This window comes from Myxine glutinosa, chromosome 6, assembly GCF_964187855.1.
Source record: "Myxine glutinosa chromosome 6, kmMyxGlut1.1, whole genome shotgun sequence".
Lineage (NCBI taxonomy): Eukaryota > Metazoa > Chordata > Myxini > Myxiniformes > Myxinidae > Myxine > Myxine glutinosa.
In genome coordinates this window covers 130,197,651-130,219,665 of record NC_136266.1, presented here as the reverse complement: position 1 = coordinate 130,219,665, position 22,015 = coordinate 130,197,651, and the positions used below count along the sequence as shown (strand labels likewise).

Below are 22,015 nucleotides of genomic sequence, written 5' to 3'. Positions count from 1 at the left end.
CCCAAACACACACACACACACACAACCAACCCCACCCCCCACCTACACACACACACACACACACACATCCCTCCACCCCCACACACACACACATCCCCCCTACACACACACACACGCTTATTTTTCAAGATATGCAGGTTGCAAGGTCAGACATATATATGGTGGCGGCCATCTTGGATTTTGACGTGGCGACCCAATTTTCGATAGCGTTCTTCCTTGTGCCTAGATACACCCACACACCAAATTAGAAGTTGCTACTTCGCTTATTTTTCAAGATATGCAGGTTGCAAGGTCAGACATATATATGGTGGCGGCCATCTTGGATTTTGACGTGGCGACCCAATTTTCGATAGCGTTCTTCCTTGTGTCTAGATACACCCACACACCAAATTAGAAGTTGCTACTTTGCTTATTTTTCAAGATATGCAGGTTGCAAGGTTCAGACATACATGGTGGCGGCCATCTTGGATTTTGCCGTGGCGACCCAATTTTCAATAGCTGGCGCATGCGCAGATGGGTTGCACTGCGATGCCACTGAAAAGCGGCTGAGAAAACCGCGCATGCGCAGATCGCGGACATGATTCATTTCGATTTCCATCTTTATTTAATTTCCGAAAAGACGTCTGCATTCGAAAATCGCGTGATGACGTCACGACGTAAATGCATTTCTTCATATAACTTCAGATCGGCTGGATGGATTTTGACGAAATAAACGGCATCGTGTAGGGCATTTATTTGCGCAAATTTGAAGACCGATTGCGACCATGACAGCCATTTCCTTCTCGCACAGCACCTTACGTAATATGTGGATGGATGTTTGCACATGCGCAAATGGCCCACTGTATTTTCGTGTATTACGTACGCGCCTTGATGGGCTTACTTTCAGTGAAATACGATCGAGTTAAAAATAGTCAGAATTTGAGCAAATCTGTTTCATTCGTTTGTTAATATGCCTCATCTATTGACAAATCTGCAATTATAATTTTTTTTGAAGTTCAAATGACCGCGGGAGATCGCGTTATCGTGAGCATGTTCTGGAAAGACAAAATCCTGTGTTTCTTCTTCTTTCAACAATAAAGACATAGCTTCGCGACCGTACATCCAATCATCTTGAAATTTCGCAAACTTGTTACTCTTCATGACTTCTACTACAGTATGAAGTTTCACGTCGATCAATAAAGCGATTCAAGAGATATCCATTTTTTAAAAATATTTTCGTTTAATTAACGATATCTGCCAAACCACGTGACCTATCGCAAATTCTAAAATGACATTTTAGTAGACTGACATGCTGAACAGATCTGTGAATTTTCTCCTCGATTGGATCAAAAATGAGGGAGGAGCTAGGTTTTAAAGGTTCATGCTTAAAAACGTCATAACTCTGAAACCATGTGTCGGATGATGTCGTGCTCGCTGACTCTTTTGTTCGTCATGGGTATGCGATTCTGCTTGCAAAGTTTGGCCTCGATCTGTTCAGCCGTTGCAGAGAAAAATGGATTTTCGTGTTTTCACGAAAAACACGATGGCGGCCGAACCACGTGACCTGCGACGTCATAATTACCATTAAAATATTCTACAGACCGAGTCCCTCCTATGGTGAAAATTTTATCTCAATCGGCCCTATTATTGCAGAGAAAATGTTTTTTAAAGGAAATTAAAACTGAAAATGGCAATCGCACTGATGTCGGATGATGTCGTGGCCTGGGAGGACAAAATGGTGTGTTTCTTCTTCTTTCAACAGTAAAGACTTTAGCTTCGCGACCGCACATCCAATCATCTTGAAATTTTGCACACTTGTTCCACCCGATGAGAGCTACATTGCATTAAAAATTCAAGTCGATCCATGCAGTGGTTCAAGAGTTACAAGCTTTTGAATATTTAACTTCCATTATTTATTGCGGCCAAACCATGTGACTTATCAAAACGTCTCAAGTAACGATGAAACATCCCCCCATGTGGAACATTTGTGTAAAGTTTCCACTCGATATCCCCACAAATTATGGAGGTGATTCCATTTCTAGTTTGAAATTTTAAAACGTCATAACTCTGAAACCACGTGTCGGATGACGTCGTGCTCGCTGCCTTTTTTGTTCGTCTTGGGTATCCGAATATGCATGCCAAGTTTGGGCTCGATCCGTTCAGCCGTTGCGGAGAAAAAGGGTTTTTTGTGTTTTTTCACGGAAAACAAGATGGCGGCCGAACCATGTGACGTATGACTTCGAAAATTTTCGCATTCTGAGTTTTTTTTAACTAAGCATCTGGGGAAAAAATCTCATTTTCGGGGGAGAAAAACTGTGTTTGACGAATTCTAACCTCTTAACGTTAGCATTTTTGATATACTCAATACACATGTTTTTTGTTCCCATTGCAGAGTTCTTTAGAATGAGCCATTCCTCAAATTTTTCCATTGAGCTGTTTCGGAGATACAGAGGGGCAAAGTTGAAGGTGTTTTACAAGATGGCGCCCATACCACGTGACCTATGACGTCATCATTAGCATTAAAAAATTCTACGAGCCTAGCCGATCATTTGATGAAAATTTCCTGTCAATCCGACCAGCGGTTGCTGAGAAACTTAATTATGAAGTTTTCGGAGGTGCAAAATAGGGTGGAAGAATAATAATAATAAGAAGAAAAACTCTAGCAGTAATAATAGGTTTCTCTCCATTTCATGGAGAGTAAACCTAATTATTGTTGCATCACATCAATTTTTTTTGTTATTTCAGTTGTTAAAAACTAGGGAACACTAAGTAAAGCAAGTATGCCTCATTACCTAACTCCACTTCGTACGAATAGCACGCAGTGGTTTCATATTACTTGAGTATCCGCATGCTTCTGGTTCCATGAAGACTTGGGCCGACTACATCTGCAGTAAGCTGCCAAATGTTGACAAAACCCATGAGTTCAATGGTCTGATTTCTTTATTACTTGCAAAATCGAAGATTTTTCAAGTATGTTGGTTGGTCTTGTGCGTTATTCGGTCTATCTGTTTGTTTGTCTGACTTTCAGTCGCCTACAGGTCACAGTTTTAAAAAGATCTTCACGAAACCTCACCAGATGGTAGAGTTAGTCATAAGGAAGAAGCCTATTGATTTTGAGGTCACGGGTCAAAGGTCAACTCAAGGTCAAACTTGCAAAATCATCAATTTTCATCTGATTGACTTGAAAATTAAACAGCAATTACATAGTGCATCACTGAATTGGGAAACCAACTATTTTTGAGGTCAAAAGGTCAAACTTCTAATATGAATTTTCATCTGAAAAATCATCAATTTTCATCTGATTGACCCGAAGATTGATTAAGATCGTCAATTTTCATCTTAATGAAATGGACAATTTGATGTATCCATGGCAACTTTTTATTTTTGGAAGGGGTGGATTTTGCAAGTATCGTGTTATGCATGACATCTTCTTGTGGTTGTTTATTGATCTTTTATGGATATAAAAAGTTAGTAATTAAATGAAGAAAGAAGTAAGTAAATAAAAAGAAATAAAGCACCTTCGACAATCACAAAATGTGAAGACAGAAAGCAGGTTAGTCAATCATCCTGCTGGACCTCATGCTATGATTATCCAATCCCATCCAGGATGCTGCATTTTCTTTTTGCCGTATGCATGCCATGCTCGTAAAATAGCAGAGGTAAAAGGTGTAATCGGCTTTGTTTTCTTCAAAGTTGTCCTTCCTCTGCCATCCTTTTGTAATTGCGATGTAAACAGCCTTCATCCAAAGTTTCATGAAACCTGGCTCCCCACTGCAGACTATTACTGCTGCTTCCCATCTTTCCCCCCTTGATCTACTGGAATCTAAGGCCCTCTGTGTCATTGGAATCTCACATCAAGTAGCTGAGTCTCATGGTCTGCATTTTAAAGTTTTTATAACTAGCCTCATTCCGATCTTGCTCCTGCCTTCTTACCCTTGCCCCACCTCTCCCACTTCAGGTCGTGTATGTTCTGCATGTTACCCTTCCCAAATCTAACCTCAAAGATGACCTCCATTATTTCATACTCCTCTGCTCTCGCCTGTTAGTCAGGGCCCTTAGGGATATTTTGGGGCCGTTTGGTTCAAATTCTTCCAAAAGCACCAAATTTGGCCCAGGTGTTGCCCATGCCATACTCTTTCGATTTTTGACGGGCGTCAAGACGGGCGCCCCCCCCCCCCCCGGGGGCCCCATATTGGCGAAATACTAAATGGCCGCCACCCGGATTAGAGGAAAATCAGTTAAATAACCAAAAGGGTTGGAATCATGTATGATACCACTTTTCAGGGGTTTTCGAGGTCGAGGAATCCAATTATGATGTTATTTTGATGATTCGAGGTCAACGTCAACCCTCAAGGTCATCTTAAAGGTCATTTTTGAGTCAAACATGTCGGTTTTTGAGTTTTTTGTCAAGATTTACGCGAGGTTCACCATTTTATGTTTCTGGGTTGGGTAATCGAACTCTGACCTTATTTTTGACAATTAGAGGAAATATTTACATGTCTATTTCCTAATTTTCAGGCATATGCAGTTCATCAGTCTAATTACAAAGGTACGGATTTTGATGTTTTATGAACTGTATGCCATATCCTTGTGTTTAATTTTTGTGCGATCATGATCCGGGTTCATGTATACATGATTGTATACATGTCATAAATATGACGTCATAGGTCATGTGACCTGGCGGCCATATTGGATTTTATGAAAACCTTAAAAATGGATCCCTGCCTTCATTTTTCGATCGATTCATTTTGAACTTTGACCACTTATAGTACGCCGTGTGATTGGATGCATATCCTAATTATGACGTCATAGGTCAGGTGACATGGCGGGATGGACCGGTATGGTCCCCGGATCATACCGCCCTTGGCGCCCGTCAAAAATCGAAAGAGTATGGCATGGGCAACATCTGCGCCAAATTTGATGCTTTTGGAAGAATTTGAACCAAAATATCCCTAAGTGCCCTGACTATGTGGAAGTCTTCCTGAATCTGTTGTCTTGAGCTATTCCCGACGTGACTTCAAGTCTGCTGCCTACCACCACCTCTTCCATTTTTACTACTGAGCTTTACAATGCCTGCTTAGACTGTTCTCCACCTTCTGCAATTTCCATCCAACTTTTATTTGTTTGTTATCATCCCACTAATTTTCCCTTGCCACATTTTATCTGTGGATTCGGTGTTCCTTGTCGTTCTGCTCTTTCATGAATCTTGATTTCCTGTGCTAAAAATATATAAAGTAATAAAAACATTGGGTATCCAATGTGATTGGGTATGGTACTGAACTGCTATTTTGCAACGACTACTTTGATCAAAAAACAAATTATGAAACTGTCTGTTCTGTGTTCTGAATGGCATTTTTTGATGAAAGTTAGTGACGCAAAACTCAAATTTCCAAAATTGAGAATTACAAGATCTGATCAAAACCATTACAACATTTCACAGCATCATGGAGCCACAAGCGTAGGACTTGGCGGCCCTGTGGAAACTACGACAACTCTATGCCTAATGGTGAATTGTTTATACAAAGATGTAAAATGAAAAATCCTATCTATCATAATGTATAGAAATTTTCAATTTGAGAAATTTCAGCTTAGTTTCCCTTTAAGATTTGCAGTTTGGCATTCAGACATAAAATAAGACAAAAGTACTGAAAACCTCAAAAATTGAGGAATAAAACTTTATTTTAAAATAATAAAACGATCGTAGATAGGAGAAGTTTAAACATTTCATCGTGACCTTGATGGGCGTCCATGTGAGCACTGTTCCACTTTGCTTGAATCGTGACCTGTGCAACTCTTTTTTTCCTGGAATGTCAAACACCCTTACCGAACCTGGAAAAGCCAACGGACATCGACATCGCATTAAGCTTTTAATGTTGAGCTTTAAACAAAAGGTTGCAGTGATATGTGCTGATACGCTATGCTGCATCACTCACAGTCTGTTGAAGTAGTAGCCATGAGGTCGGCATGTGGAGAAATATCAAGGCCTGTAATCGCACCGGCATGGAAAGAGAAAATGCACTCTGGGTCCTGGGACTGAAGAAAAAAGAACATTACAATGGTTCATATGATAAAGGTAAAAGTTTCAGGTCATCAGGTGCTATTTATATGGAGACTATAAATACAAAATCACTTGTCACATTTGTGTGGTTGAAATGTTTGGATGAGATGTTGATGTTGTTGTGGGGCATAAGTATGAGGTACTGTTTTATGAGCAATATCAGCATTACTGTTCAGCTAAATGCTAATAACTGTCCAGAGAGCAAAATATATTTATTAATACTCGTACACCCACTCACTATGGGAGTGGCAAGAAGCGTCATTCCTATTTGGGGTATATAGATGGCAGACGATCTATAGTGGGGTCTCAAAAACATTGGGTGTGTTCATTTACCAAGTCTTTTGTAGAGCGATCCCCAAGTGGTTTAAGCATTCGAGCAAGGACTCCATTCAAAACCGTTAAGGAATGGCTGGCTTGGCAAGCGCTAGCTAGCTGCTTGGTAAATGAGCACACAACGGTCTTCCTCTCTTTCAGTTTCATGTTAAACAGCTGGAGTGAGTTTCAAAAGTTCACAATGAAAAACGCCACGGTAGCGGCAGAAAGCGCAATGTTATTAACCCAACCCTGTGGGGTATATAGAGTATTGTCGATCTTCGCTCAGTTCTGAGAGTAAAACTTACTTCACGGATGTCGGGATTCCTCTAAATTTCTTAATTTAGTGTTATAAATAGCATTAGCGACTGTTTAAAAAGCGAACCATGTGTGTTTGTGGTTTATAATATTTTTACTTCCGGTAGAGGCCCTTGCTCACACGAAAACGCCATGATAAGGTATTTATAAACGTTGACTCGACATTTGTTCAAGGAGGAAAAAGCCTTGGGGAGGTGGGATATTATTTGTATTAATATTGTTTTGTAACAACATTAATATTATGCTATTATCATTAGTTTTGTTATTCGAAGCGGCCTTGGAAAAACGCCACGATAAAGCTAATATAACGTTGATATACACCTCAACACACAACCCCATTGACGGTAATGGCGGGGAAAACCCGCTCGGGGGAGAAAACCCCCTTGGGGATGGGGGCAATGAATGCGCTACGACCCTCATTATGTAACACTTAGTCATCCTGTCAAGTTTGGTTGAGATTGGATAAGTAACGACGGAATGTATCGCGGTCAAAATATCAGCAGACAGACACAAAATTGCGTATTTTAGTATGATGATGTACATCTCACAATCCAGGAAACCATTCACCTACCCTATTGGAAAATGACAAATCCAGTTTCCAAATCCCACCTGCTGCATCCTGCATGAGGGATACACATTGTTGTCAGGAAATGAAGGTTCAAGTGCAGCTAAGCAAACAATGCAGGCACGACGAGTGGCTTTTGTGACAACGCATCTATAAGTTGTGTTAATGAATACATCATTTTCTCACCTGGGCATACCATAAGTGCGAATCATGCTCACACTTCATTGAGTAGAGTATGATACCTTTGCCCAGGACCAACTCATTCATGGGCTCTAATTCATAAGAACCTGACTCCTCCACCACCTCTGCAGATTCCAGCTCTTCAATCGACCACACCTTATTGTTGAAACATCGTAAGAGGGAGAAGCATATGGACTGCAGCTTAACATGGAAATCTGACAGGAACTCAATGATCAGCAACTTCATTAGTCATTAGTCAATACATATCTCTTTCATAGTGCTGAAAATAAACTCTGATACTGATAAAATCAAGACTGAATTGAAGCTGTCCATCATTGTCAGTGAAATTAATTATTATTTTTGAAGACTATTTTCCTGGTTTTCTGAAATGCATAATGTATTGTGGTGCTGTGCACACATGACTCGATTGCCAGAGAGGTAGGCCACAACGCGTGGATACAAACAAGAGTCTTTATTACAAGCTCGCATATCAGCACTGCGCGGGCTCGAGCTTAGAGCCTGCATATATGTCCCGAGGCCACGCCTTGCCCCCGGGCGTGGCCGATCGGCCGAAAGGCAGGGCATGTATTTCAGTTCCCCGCCTGGACGCTCGCGCCACCCACTGGTGCGCGGAATTATTGACCCTTGTGCCTGCCACACGCGCCCCCCCAGAATTCCCGCGCACCTGAAGGGTGAGCTTGCGGGGAAGCCGGATGACCCGGCCGAAACGCCCCCTGGCGATGCGTGCATGGCTGGGGGGTAGCGGGCTGGGGGGTGCCGGGGGTCTGACCGCCGGGGGGCAGCCTCGACGCGGAGGCAGAGCTGCTTGCGGGGGGTGGTCCAGATCGAGGTGGGCCGGCTTGAGGCGGTCCACGGAGATACGATCCGGGGCACCGCCGATGTCCACGGTGAAATGTTTGTCCCCGGTCTTCAGCACGCGGAAGGGCCCGTCGTACGGGGGCCGTAGCGGTGCCCGGTGGGCGTCATGCCGGACGAAAACGTACTCCGTCGTGCGAAGCTCCGGGGCGATGTGGGAGGACGGGCAACCGTGGTGTGCCGTTGGCACCGGGGCGAACCTCCGGGCGGTCTCCTGCAGGGTGGAGCGCTGTTGCGCCGCGGACCAAGGAGCCGTGGAGTCGGGGATAAATTCGCCCGGCACCCGCAGCGGTTGTCCGAAGACCAGCTCCGCCGAGGATGCAAGCAGGTCGTCCGTGGGTGCCGTCCTGAGGCCCAGCAGGACCCAGGGGAGCCTGTCGGCCCAGCTGCCATCGCGGAGGCTGGCCCGGAGCGCGGCCTTCATCGAGCGATGAAAGCGCTCGCACGGGCCGTTGGCCTGGGGGTGGTAGGCTGTGGTGCGGTGCAGTTTGACGCCGAACCCTTGCACCACCGCGCCCCAGAGCTCCGAGGTGAACTGGGGGCCACGGTCGGACGAGATGTCCGAGGGGGCACCGAACCGGGCAACCCAAGTGGTGATGAAGGCTTGCGCCACATCAGCCGCAGACGTCGCGCCAATGGCACGGCCTCCGGCCACCGTGTGGTGCGGTCCACCATGGTGAGGAGGTGGGTGAACCCCCGCAAGGGGGGCAGAGGTCCCACCAAGTCGACGTAGATGTGGTCGAACCGACGCTCGGGCACCGTAAATGGGGCCAACGGGGCCTGGGTGTGGCAGTGGACCTTTGCGCGCTGGCACGCGAGGCACGTCCTGGCCCAGTCGCGGAAGTCCTCCTGAGGCCATGCCAGACGAACGTCGCCGCAACGAGCTTCTGGGAGGCCTTCATGCCCGGGTGAGACAGGCCGTGGATGGCGTCGAAAACCGGGCGCTGCCAGCCAGCAGGCACGATGGGGCGAGGCCGGCCGAGGGAGACGTCGCACAGGAGGGCCGCGCCCGCGATGTCGAATGGCACCTCGGTGATGAGGAGGCCCGTGATGGTGGTCCGCAAGGCCTGGACACCGGGGTCGGCGGTCTGGTCCTCCGCCATCCGGGCATAGTCGATCCCGAGGTGGACCGCGTGCGCGACGGACCGGGAAAGGCAATCCGCCACCGGGTTGTCTTTACCCGCGACGTGACGGATGTCCGTCGTGTACTCGGACACGGCGGAGAGGTGACGTTGCTGCCGGGCCGACCATGGCTCGGCGACCTTGGCCATCACGAACACAAGGGGCTTGTGTTCAACGAAAGCCGTGAACGGGCGGCCCTCGAGCAGATGGCGGAAGTGTCAGACCGCCAGGTGGAGCCCGAGCAGCTCGCGGTCGAAGGTGCTGTAGCGGCGTTCGTGCGGGCGAAGCTGCCAGCTAAAAAATGCCAGGGGCTGCCAAGCACCACGCACCCACTGCTCGTGCACCGCACCCACCGCGTAGTCCGACGCGTCGGTGGTGAGGGCGATCGGTGCATCGGGCGCCGGGTGCGCCAGCATGGTGGCGTTGGCCAAGGCCAGCTTTGCGCCCGCAAACGCCGCGGCCATCGGCTCCGACCAGGCGATGTCACCTTTGCCCGGCTTTCCCCGGAGGGCCTCGTGCAGAGGACGGAGGAGCTGGGCGACGCAGGGCACGAAGCGGTGGTAAAAATTGACCATGCCCAGGAATTCCTGGAGCCCCTTGATCGTGCGGGGGCGCGGAAAACTCTTGACGGCCTCCACCTTGGCCGGTAAAGGGACGGCCCCGTGCCTGGTGATGCGGTGCCCCAAGAGGTCGATGGCGGCGACGCCGAAACGGCACTTTGCGGGGTTGATGATCAGGCCATGCTGGCCCAGGCGTTCGAAAGGCGTGCGGAGGTGGAGCAGGTGCTCCTCCCGGGACGCGCTCACAACTAGGATGTCGTCCAGGTAGACATAGATGAAAGGTAAGTCGCGCAAGAAGCTGTCCATGAGCTGCTTGAACGCTTGGGCCGCATTCTTCAACCCAAAAGGCATCCGCAGGAACTCAAAGAGGCCGAAAGGGGTGATGACGGCTGTCTTTGGGACATCGTCCGGTTGTACGGGGACCTGGTGGTAGCCCCGGATGAGGTCCACCTTGGAGAACACGGTCGTGTTTGCCAACCAGGCGGAAAAGTCTTGGATATGCGGGACCGGGTAGCGGTCGGGGGTGGTGGCATCATTGAGCCGGCGGTACTAACCGCACGGCCGCCATCCGCCGCCGGGCTTCAGCACAATGTGCAGAGGAGAGGCCCAAGCGCTGTTGGAGCGCCGTACGATACCCAGCCGTTCCAGCGTGGCGAACTCCACTTTCGCCACGGCGAGCTTCGTGGGGTCGAGGCGGCATGCCCGGGCGTAGATCGGCGGCCCGACCGTGGGGATATGGTGCTCCACCCCGTGTTTGACGGCCACCGCTGAGAAGGTGGGCCGCGTGAGGGCCGGGAAACTGGCGAGGAGCTTGTGTAGCACACGTACATCCACTCAGACCTTGCACCAACCCACAAGGTCGAGAGTTTGCAGCACATGCACCTGTATGTTTGGTAATCTGAGAAAGTTCTCCAGGTCTTTCATTGTGCAGAAGCACACACCTTATATCAGGTACTTTTCCAAGTATCTTTGGCTTATTTTCGAAGCTCTTGAGCAATTTTTAGGTAACAATTATTATCATGCACACACGATAACTTTATGGTGCCCTGGACACTGCTGTTTCTACCTGGTTTCTGCACATGCGCACCGAACATTCTGGGGTGGATTATATCATTTTGAAAGTCACGTATTGTTAGTGAGTGAGTATTGAGGATAAACATGTGAATAGAGGAGTGGGGAAAATAGTGGAAGAGTGAATTTTGTAACACAATGGATGACAATCTCTGTTTGGTTTTTATGAATGTCTTTTACTTACCCTAATGGCACCATCTTCCCCCACTGAAAGGATCTCTCCCGCATCTACAGACAACTGAGATATGGACCCACTATGGCAGGGATGTCCTTCCTTCTGGCGAATCTCCATCTTGATGAGTCCACCGTCCCACACAAGCAAGTTGCCCCACTCTGACCCTGACACCACCTTAAGAGAACAGGCAAATTAATCATTGGCACCTGAAGATGTCTCAAACGTTTCCAAGAATCCAAATGCAGGCAACCAACATGTTAGTGGAATTGCTGCTGTGGACCAGCAATAAGGATCAATCAATCAGAACATTGTCGATGTGGACATTCTCCTAAAGTGAAACAAATCAAATTTAAAAAATCACGAGGTGTGATTAATATCAATATTTTCCTTTTCATCTTCATGTAGGATTGTCGGGGCAAATGCACATTAAGCAGCAGGTACAATATCAGTAAATTTATTGGTAATTTTTATAAAGGCAGCAATGTCTTGGCCACAATTGTCCGCAATACATATGTAATGTAAAATTTACATTTCATAGCCAATCGTGGATTCACAAAGAAATAACTAACGTCATGTGTGTTTCAGTAGAATTGTGGACAAGGCTCATCAAAATTATTGAGAATTTCACTAAAATGACATTTGAGGCTCTATGGTGCAATTATTTTTATATTTAAGAAAGCAAAGTGAAAAATTCCATGATAATCACATGTAATAAATGGGTTAATGTTTTGAAATTAGATTTTGTTTCCGTTAAAAATTTAAGATACTTTTCTCAGGAATGCAAGTCAAGTGGAAAATTGATTATTTTATGTATTCAAATAGAACCGTCCAAAGTATGCTTGAGATGGATGACAAAAGATCATCGACAGCTGTTGATCTGACCACTCAGAATAAAAAGGTGTTCTTTTTTAAAATTATAGGTGTTGTATTTCTACAGAAGTCGAACCTTGCCATTGGGCAGTTGAATGAAAGCCTCGATGTCTGACAGTGGCAAGTGGCCAAAACGACCCAGCGAACTCTGCAGCTTCAGGCCTGTAAAGGTTTGTGCAACGGACCAGAACCTGAAGGTACACAGAAAAATTGTGCATGAAATGAATACCAGGGCCTGATGAAAAACATGCTCATTCATCATCGTTTCGAGATAATACCAAAATACACACACACACATACACACACAACCTAATGTAGACACAACATCCACATAGCAGAAGAGGATTGTTCATTGTGATTTTGATAATAAATGGTGCAATCATTTATGGTGATCTTAAATAGGGATATGGTGCAATCAAATAGCTACTCAAGACCCTGGTCTTAGGGGATATCCAAGGAACTGAATAGGGAATGTTTTTCTTTCAATGGTTTGGGCAATTTTGGCAAGTACCGTAAATATGCAGTACCGTAAAACACAGCCTCTTTATATGCAGTACCGTAAAATGGGTTGAATAGGGACAGCAAGGTGAATAGGGATACAAACTGAATAAAGTTCGGAAACTTTTTTCGCTGAAAATTGATAACCATACTTATTTGTTGATATATGGGTTGAAAGGATTTCATCATTTGTCTTCTCATCATTTGTCTTCCTCTCTCTGAAGCGCTCACCAATTCATCATTTGTCTTCCTCTCTCTCAACGATACTCCGCACATCCATCGAACCATTCGCATTTCCACCCTTTCCAGCCTTCGTTGCTGCTCTACGTTCATTACCCATGGCTCGCTCCCATAAATCATAACACTTCTCACACATGCAGCATACACCTTTCCCTTCAGCTTCAGCGACACTCTCCTCCTCATCAGCACGCCACTCAGTTCCCGAAACTTCTTCCATGCACATCTCACTCGAGCAACCGTTGCCGAGTCTGATCCACCTTCTCCATTCAGCATGTCTCCGAGGTAGCAAAATGTTTTCACACCTTCCAGCTTCACGCCGCCTCCAAGATCCAACTCAACATTTCATCCATCTGCAGCTCCCTCTGTGCACACCTTACATTTGAATGTAGCTGCCACACTGGTAAATGACCCTCTCAGACCACTACATTTTTGATGAACCCACTCAGCGCACATTGTACATTGAATGGAGTTCACTCCGACACCCTTCCTGCACACAGCACACGGCCACTTCCCAGTTCTTTCCACCTCACCACATGCTTTACCACTTGCCATCACCTTTGTCTTTCCGATATTCACCTTCAGAGCTTTTGTCTCCATACATTCCTTCCACTTGTTCAGCTTTTCCTTCAGTCCATCCATACTTTCCGCAATCAACACCAGATCATCTGCATACAACAACTCCCACGGTAAACCCTCCTTTACGTTCTGAGCCAGCACGTCCATCACAGCTACAAATAGTAGTGGACTTAGTACCGACCCCTGATGCACTCCCACCTTCACCTCAAACTCATCACTGTTCCCGTCCTTCGTCCTCACAGCTGTGCGCGCTCTTTTGTACATTGCCATCACTACTCTGATCAACCATTCCTCCACTCCTAACTTCCTCAATGCCCATGTCAATACTTTGCGTGGAACCCTAACGAATGCTTTCTCCAGATCAACAAACCCAAAAAACAACTTCTTCCTCTTCTCCATGTACTTCTCCTGCAACTGCCTCACAATGAAAAGCGCATCTGTCGTTCCTCTTCCTGGCATAAATCCAAACTGCATTTCGTCGATCTTCACTTTCTTCCTTATCCTCCTCTCCAACACCCTTTCCAATACCTTCATTCCATGCTCCAATAACTTTATCGCTCGGTACGAGCCACACTCCAGAGGGTCACCTTTCCCCTTGTGTAGAGGGACGAGGGTACTCAGTTCCCAATCCACTGGAATGCGGCCTTCTTTCACCACCAGATTACAGATCTCTGTCATTCTCTTCACACCCCAACTTCCTGCTGCCTTCAACATATCTCCCACAACTCCCGTCGGCCCTCCCGCTTTTGCACTCTTCATTGCTTTTATCGCTTCCTCAACTTCCATCTCAGTTATCTTCTCTGCCGGTCCTAAAACTGGGTTACTCTCTATGTTGCCATCCCATTCATTCTCTGTATTCAACAGCATTTCCATATATCTTTTCCATCTTCCTTTAATTCCATCTGGGTCGACAACGATTTGTCCCACTTCATCCTTCAAGCAACTCACCCCCATCACATCACACCTCTCTTTCGCTATGTGCTTTGCAATCCTGAATACTGCTTTCTGACCCTCTTCCAAATCCAAGCGTTCTCCAAACATTTTCCTACATGCCTCCTGCGCCTTTGCTACCTCTTTCTTTGCAGCCTTCCTGGCTGCCTTATAACTTTCATGCTCTGCTGTTTCTGCTCCCGTACCCTTCGCCTTCTGCCACTCCTTGAACTTCTTCCTCTTCTCGTCAATCCTCTTTCCAACTTCATCATCCCACCACCATGTTTCCGAGTGCCTCGGTGGTCCTTTTGTCCATCCACATACCTCACCAACGGCTCCCGACAGACTAGCTTTCATTGACATCCAACCACTTTCAAGCTCAACCACATCATCCTCTACCCTACTCAGCCTCTCTTTTAATGCCTCCCTTACTGTCACCTCTTTCAACCTCCACACCTTCATTCTCGGTTGGTACTTCACCCACCGAGCTCTCCTCGCACCTTTCACCCTTATGTCGCAGACAACCAAGTGGTGCTGTGAAACAGCCTCCTCCCCCGGGATCACCTTTGTGTCCCGGAGGTGCCCCCTATCTCGCCTACGCACCATCAGGTAGTCAACGGTTGTCGTCGACCCACCTGACGTGTATGTAACAAGCTTATTATCCTCTTTCTGGAACTGAGTATTACAAATCAACAAATCAGCTCCATCAGCAAACTCCAAAATCCTTTCACCTTCTCCATTTCTCACACCATATCCGTAACCCCCATGAACTCCCTCAAAACCATCCATACTCCTTCCCACATGTCCATTCAGGTCTCCTCCCACCACAACAACTTCCTCATCTTTCACGTTTTCCATCAGCTTCTCTATCGCACACCAGAACTTGTCCTTCTCTTCATCGCTTCGACCAACCTGCGGAGCATATCCCGAGATGACGTTCACCAAGAGCTTTCCAATCATCATTTTCACCATCATCAACCTATCACTCACTCTCGTCACACTCACCACACTCACCACACTGTCTACAAACTCCTCAGAAAACAGGACACCAACACCATTCACGCCCTCCGGGCACCCTTGCCACACAAACTTGTATTTCTGTCCCTGCCTACCCTTCACCATTCTCACAACACTTCCCTTCCATCTCATCTCTTGCACACAACATATGTCCACTCTTCTTCTGACCAATACTTCCACCACTTCTCCTGATCTCCCTGTCATTGTCCCTACATTCCATGTCCCAAACCTCAGAAACCGATCTCCACTTCGGGCTGCACCCTGCCCATATGTACTTGTAATTGTCATGGTTCTCTTTTTTGAGGCAATGTTTTTATGGCCGGATGCCCTTCCTGACGCCAACCCTCTTAGTCGTCTCTTACGACACGCAGGGATACGGTGTACCTATTCTGACCAGGGTACACACTGGGAAACGTTTAAAACATGGAAATTCTGGGGGGGGGGGGGGGGCGGCGTTAGCATCACGGCTGCGGTTTAAACATATTCCAACAATATCCAAACAGAACCATGAAAACCATGAAAAACAATCCGGGAAAAGTCTCCAAGCGAGAACGTGGATTTGAGAAAGAAGGAGCAGAGGTGGAAGAAAAACGAGATACAGGGGGTGGGGCACAAGTCGAGATGAGAAGGAGAGCGAACAAGCACGTGTCCGGGAGGAGAGAAAGAATCAATATAGAATTCCTTGTCTAGGGAGGTGAGGTGAGGGGGAGAAAACAAAATAAAAGAAACAAGCAATACAGCGAAGGAAATAACCCAAACCGACAAAACACCGACGGGGGGAGGGAAGCCCCAAGTCACCAGGCCGCGCACGAGGTACGATCCAGAAAACGATTAATTACACACAAGTTTGCACAAACCACAAACCAACACCAACTAGAAACACACAATAACACGTACACAGCAAAATAACCAGTGGAAATTTGACAAAGACAAGAATGGGAAAACATTCAAACTTCGATGCCGTGGAGAGCTCGAAGCACGCCTCACTCGCCCGAGGAACCGGAAGTCCGGTGTAGTATACAGGAATTAAAAAAAAAATTCTTTACAAGATTGAGGATTATGGAGAAAAAGCGAGATTATGGAGAGGAAAAAGGCAACATACTGACAGTGGGGCAACAGGGCCACAGTTGGACACAAGCAAGGGAGTGAATGAAAGAACAGAAAAAGAGCAGAGAGAGGAGCGGAGGAAACTAACCCACAAGAAGAGGGTTGAGTTAGGTAGGGTTAATGGGGGTTTATTTTGAACCGGAATTTCCAACACTATGAACCATCAGTTCAGATTTCAATGCTAAACAGGCCTATCTGATAACTCCGAAGTTAAGAGGCGTTTTGATGGCCAACTCTAGTCCCAAGGTCGTTAACGGTCAGCAACAAAATGTGTGCTGGTGTGGTGCCATTGACCAGAATATAGGTGGAAAGTTTTATGACCATCTCCTTAGTCATTAGTAAACCTTCTGAGGTTTTATTGGACAATTAGAAAGACATCCATGATAATTTACTTGAACCGCCATTGGAGGCCATTTTCCCCAGGAAAGCGTGGTTGGCCTTTTTCGGGCACAGTGGTCCCCTTTTTGAAGCAATGTTTTACGGCCGGATGCCCTTCCTGCCGCCAACCCTGTTCGTCGCCTTTTGCGACACACAGGGAATTATCAGTGAACTGGTGCTCAATTTGCCGACCTCGGAAGGATGACTGAGTCAACCCCCCTGGCGTTAATTCAGCGATCGACCGGGATTCGTACCCAGGATCCTAGGATCCCAAGCCGGCACCCTAACCGCTAAGCCAACCGCTATTAATATCAGTCATAATGCAGGTATGCATCTGGATTATGAACCCAATAAATCTGGGTTGCCAATTCAACATCCACTATTTAGCTACAATCGTACCTGAGATCAAACAGTACAAAATAATTTCTTCCCATCTATCCTGCTCAATAATATTTTACTTAGGAATTGCAAAAGCAACATAATCTGTAACAGTACTACCTGATGTGGTTTGAACCAGACGTTATGAATGTTCCCTCGTCATCCGATGAAAAGGCCACCCGAAAGACACTCTGTGAAAAGGCTGTGGTACGCAGAACTACTCGTTCGGTGCGCCATTCCCATAGGGTCAGCGTGAAGTCTGGTTCATCACCCACGCTAACCAGTTGGGACCCTCTCGGTGAAAATGCCAGTGTGGAATAACCACACCTCGTTCCACCTGATGGAACCGCATTACAGGGACCAAAGTGAAATAAATTGCAAGAGGTAATAATATTTTTGTATCAAAAGTAGCCAGCACACAGGAAAAGCCAAAAGTAAACGCAATTTTAAATTGTTTGGCTGTTCTGTGCAAGTTTAAGTGAAGAAGCAAATGATAAATGAATGCGTGAGTTGTGCCAATGAGAGGACGCCATATTGACATACCACGCAAGATCCGGTAGGGGCGGCGAGATTGGTTTTCGTAGATAACAATGACGGGATCTGGACCTTTCTCGCCAACCGCAAAATACTTCCTGCTGGAATCGACCTGTCAACAGGATGGGCGACAAAATGTCTTCATAGTAATCTACACTCTTTTTGGAAGTTGTATCTTTGGTATGAGTGACAGAAAGGTATTGAAGAAAAATCGCAAAAAGGTATTTGAGCAATTCTGATTGCTCAACATAACCAAGCAACCTTTTCTACCCCATATTAATATATGATGCTCCCAATAGTCCACGGAAAGTGAACTTTTATTTTTTCAATAAATCATAACAAAATACGCAAGTATATTTTTATTGTACATATATGCCTTGTTATACATTTATTTTTTTGCTTTTCTACTTACAATAACGATGTGAGAGCAAGATGGCAGTACGAATGGACAGTGGGGCAACCAGGGCAACAGTTGAACATAATAAGCAAGGGAATAAACTCATGGAAAGAGGAGAGGAGGGAAGGAATCACAGCAACCTGCAAGCAAGAGGGTTGGGTTGGTTGGGGTCAATGGGGGTAAAATAAATCGCGAGTAGCGATGGTGGTGCACCACCTAGTGAAGCCCTGGGGGAAAGAGTGGGACACGGAGCACTGGAGCAGCCTCAGCAAGGCAGTTCCACAACAGTGAGAAGAGAGGAACAAAAAAGTTGTAGCAGGGGGAAAGTCTGGATTTTAGGAGTTTAACCTGGATAGGGGTACTGGAATAATGTCTACATCTTGGGGGGACTAGGAAGAGTTGGAGGGCTGAGAGAGCAGAGGGAGCAACACCGGAGGAGAGGGGGTAAAGCCAGAGAGGCCATTGACCAATATACGATGTCAGCTGGAGGATAGGTATTTTAAACATATTTAAAAATCATAATTTGAAGGGACATCACTGGTAATCACAAATCAAAAAGAAAAAAAAATGTAATGTTCCACCTATGATATAACACTTACTGCTATTGCACCAACACCTTTCCCTCCAATGCTGGGCAGATACTCCTGATGGCCTTGCCTTAGATCCAAGAACACAATAACATCACCAGCAAGGAAAGCGAGAGTGTGCTTGTCAAGCAGTTGCAAGTTGCAGCGCCGACCACAGGCATAGCCAAAAGAGTGACTGTGACAGATGGGGTCAAGGAACACTCGTAAAATGTAACACATTGTCCCACCCTGAAACATCGTTATTTGCCTTCGTGTGAAACAAAAGCAAAGATTAATTGAGTGCATCCAGGTCCAGATGATGTACGCCTATCGAGTGAGTAGGTGCAGGTGTGGCCTTTTCAGCCCCTGTTGGGATTAGTCTGAAACGGGGGCTTATGTGTTGTGTCTTGTCTGTCCATGCATGCATATGTCCATCATATCACGGACATGTATGGACCAATTTTGTTCAAACTTGGCACAAAGACAACAAGTGGTGGTCTACATTTGCACGTCATTTTGTTTCGAGACGGATCCAAGATGGCCGAATGGCGGCCATTTTCTTACTTAAATGTGTCCCTAACAATTTCTTGAACATGCATGGTCCGATTTTGTTTAAACTTGGCACAAGCAAAGTGCATGATGACATGCAGATGCACCTCGCTTTATTTTGTGATCTCATCAAGGATGACTGACTGGTGGACTAATGGTCATTTTAGTTGTAAAATCCTGATATTGAACATGTCCTCAAACTTGTATCGGACATGCATTTACCGATCTTCTTCAAACTTTGCACACAAATAATGAATGATGGCTTATACATGCACGTCATATTTTTCGAGATAAGTTCCAAGATGGCCGACTAGCAGCCATTTTGTTACTTAAACATGTCCCCAACCATTTCTCATACATGCATGTATCGATTTTGTTCAAACTTGGCACAAAAACAATACTTGAGAGTATGCATATGCAGAGGATGTTTTGTATTCCGACCAAATATGGCTAACTGCCAGCCATTTCAGTTAATGTTGTTTTGCAGTCTGATCAAAGAATGGCCGACTGGTGGCCATTGCTGTTCATTTTTATTCTGGTAGATGATCGCTGAGTGGTGACCATTTTGTTGATGTGTATAACTATTTGTTGGACAACATAATGGTATGTATAATTCCATTTAAAGCTGTGGAGCTATAAAAACCCCATGGGCTATGACATTTTATGTCTTTTTCTCCTTGATATTTTTACTTCAGAGAAATATCTCCTTCAATTTCAAATGACAACAATCCTTAACGGGAAGTGCACAAGCCTGTGATTTAAGCATCAGCTTTTGACAAATGTAGAGCCTGAAAACCAAAGTACATGACCATGGTAAGTCATGACCAGGCTTGTCAGGAGAACAATATATACACACATTTTAGTCTTATGGCTGAATTGCATAATTGTGGCAAAGCTATACACACTTTAGCTCAAAGAATAAAGTATTATAGTGTAGCGGTTACCGCTGGATGCACACAATCGCCTTGCACCGGCCAGAACACGGCCAGACGCGCCTCTCCCGGGCATGCCCGGACTCACTGTTCCCGGGCACGCCCGAACCTCCCGGGCACGCCCGGTCTCGTCTTTCCCGGGCATGCCCGCTCTCGCCTTTCCAGGGCTCGCCCAGAGCGTCCGGGCATGCCCGCTATCGCCTTTCCAGGGCTCGCCCAGAGCGTCCGGGCATGCCCGCTATCGCCTTTCCAGGGCTCGCCCAGAGCGTCCGGGCATGCCCGCTATCGCCTTTCCAGGGATCGCCCAGAGCGTCCGGGCATGCCCGCTCTCGCCTTTCCAGTGCTCGTCCAGAGCGCCCGGGCACGCCCAGCCTAGACTTGCCAGGCCGCAGCCAAACACGCCCGGGCAGGTCCAGACTCGCCTTTCCAAGGCTCGCCCTTGACACCCGGGCATGCCCGGTATAGCTTTTGCCGGGCAAACTTCCCGACATAAATGTGTATATATATTGCTGCCCGATAAACGGGCTTTTGTCAGAATACCTGAGCTGTTTTGTTTCAATAAAGCAACTCGGACGAATTCCGTCTTTGGTCGCGTCAATTCTTTCGACTCGCGTTGGAGCGCCGCTCCTTCACTGGTGACCTACCGACATGGACACGGCAGTGACTCTTAAACTGCCTACCTTCTGGGAGGCTCACGCGGCTGTTTGGTTCGCCCAGGCGGACTCCCAGTTCGCCCTGCGAGGCATCACCGCGGATGACACCCGCTTCCACCACGTCGTGGCAGCGCTCGGTTCCGCCACCGCGGCCAGCGCCCTGAGCCTCCTCGAGCACCCGCCGGCTGCCGACAAGTATGACGCGCTGAAGACGCTCCTCCTAAACGCTTTCGCCCTCTCACCGGCGGCACGCGCACGGCGCCTGCTTGACCTGCCCGAGCTCGGCGACACGCGCCCGTCCGAGCGCATGGACTATATGCTCTTGTTGCTCGGTGAGCACTCTCCGGATTTTCTGTTCCGTGAGTTGTTCCTTCGCCAGCTGCCTCACCCGGTACGCCTCGCCCTGGCTGGCACGTCGATCACCGATTCCAGCGCCCTCGCCAGGGAAGCCGATAAGATCTCCTCGGCGGGCCAACACATCGGCGCGGCTACCTGGAGCCTGCCGCCGTCCGAGGCGATGCCCACGACGCCCGAGCGCCCTGCGCGGTTGGAGGCCGAACTGCCGGTGAAACTGGCGGCCGCCATGCCGCACCGACCGCTTCCGACACGATGGCCGGGGCCTCCACCTGACCAGGCGTGGTGTTATTACCACACCAGGTTCGGACACAAGGCTCGGACGTGCCGACCCCCGTGCACTTTCGGCAAGTCGGGAAACGGCCGGGCCGGTGTTCATTCCCAGCCATGAGCGCCGGCCACTCGGGCAACTTGCTTTTTATTCGGGACAAAGCGTCCGGGCGGCGTTTCCTTTGTGACACTGGCGCCCAACTGAGCATCATACCCGCCTCCGAGCAGGACAGGCGGGACGCCCTTTGCGGCCCCTCTTTGGTCGCTGCTAATGGCTCGGCCATACGCACTTTCGGCCCGCGCAACGTAACCCTCTGCTTCGGCAGCCAGCGCTTTCAGTGGACCTTTGTGACCGCCTGCGTCCCCATGGCTTTGCTGGGCGCCCTCTGCTTCGGCAGCCTCACCCGGTACGCCTCGGGCGAGTTCGTGCCCGATGCTACCAGTCCCTGGTCCGCCGCACAGCAGCGCTCGGACCTCCAGGAGTCCGCCCGCCGATTTGCCCCCGTGCCAACGTCCCGCCACGGTGGCCCTCAGTCTTACGCTCTGCGCG

At 47.5% G+C, this 22,015-nt stretch overlaps 1 protein-coding gene across 1 annotated transcript in view; it reads right to left on the bottom strand.

Annotated features, from left to right (window-relative positions):
• CFAP44 (cilia and flagella associated protein 44) overlaps positions 1-22,015 on the bottom strand; it is a 118,265-nt gene that overhangs the window by 61,271 nt on the left and 34,979 nt on the right. The window contains exons 2-10 of the mRNA XM_068103426.2: positions 18,741-18,903; positions 17,754-17,856; positions 17,331-17,547; positions 12,163-12,277; positions 11,226-11,390; positions 7,419-7,568; positions 7,239-7,286; positions 5,913-6,012; positions 5,714-5,808 (exon numbers count right to left, since the gene is read on the bottom strand). Of these exons, the coding sequence (XP_067959527.2) occupies positions 5,714-5,808; positions 5,913-6,012; positions 7,239-7,286; positions 7,419-7,568; positions 11,226-11,390; positions 12,163-12,277; positions 17,331-17,547; positions 17,754-17,856; positions 18,741-18,903 (1,156 nt within the window). The remainder of the gene's footprint in view (positions 1-5,713; positions 5,809-5,912; positions 6,013-7,238; positions 7,287-7,418; positions 7,569-11,225; positions 11,391-12,162; positions 12,278-17,330; positions 17,548-17,753; positions 17,857-18,740; positions 18,904-22,015) is intronic.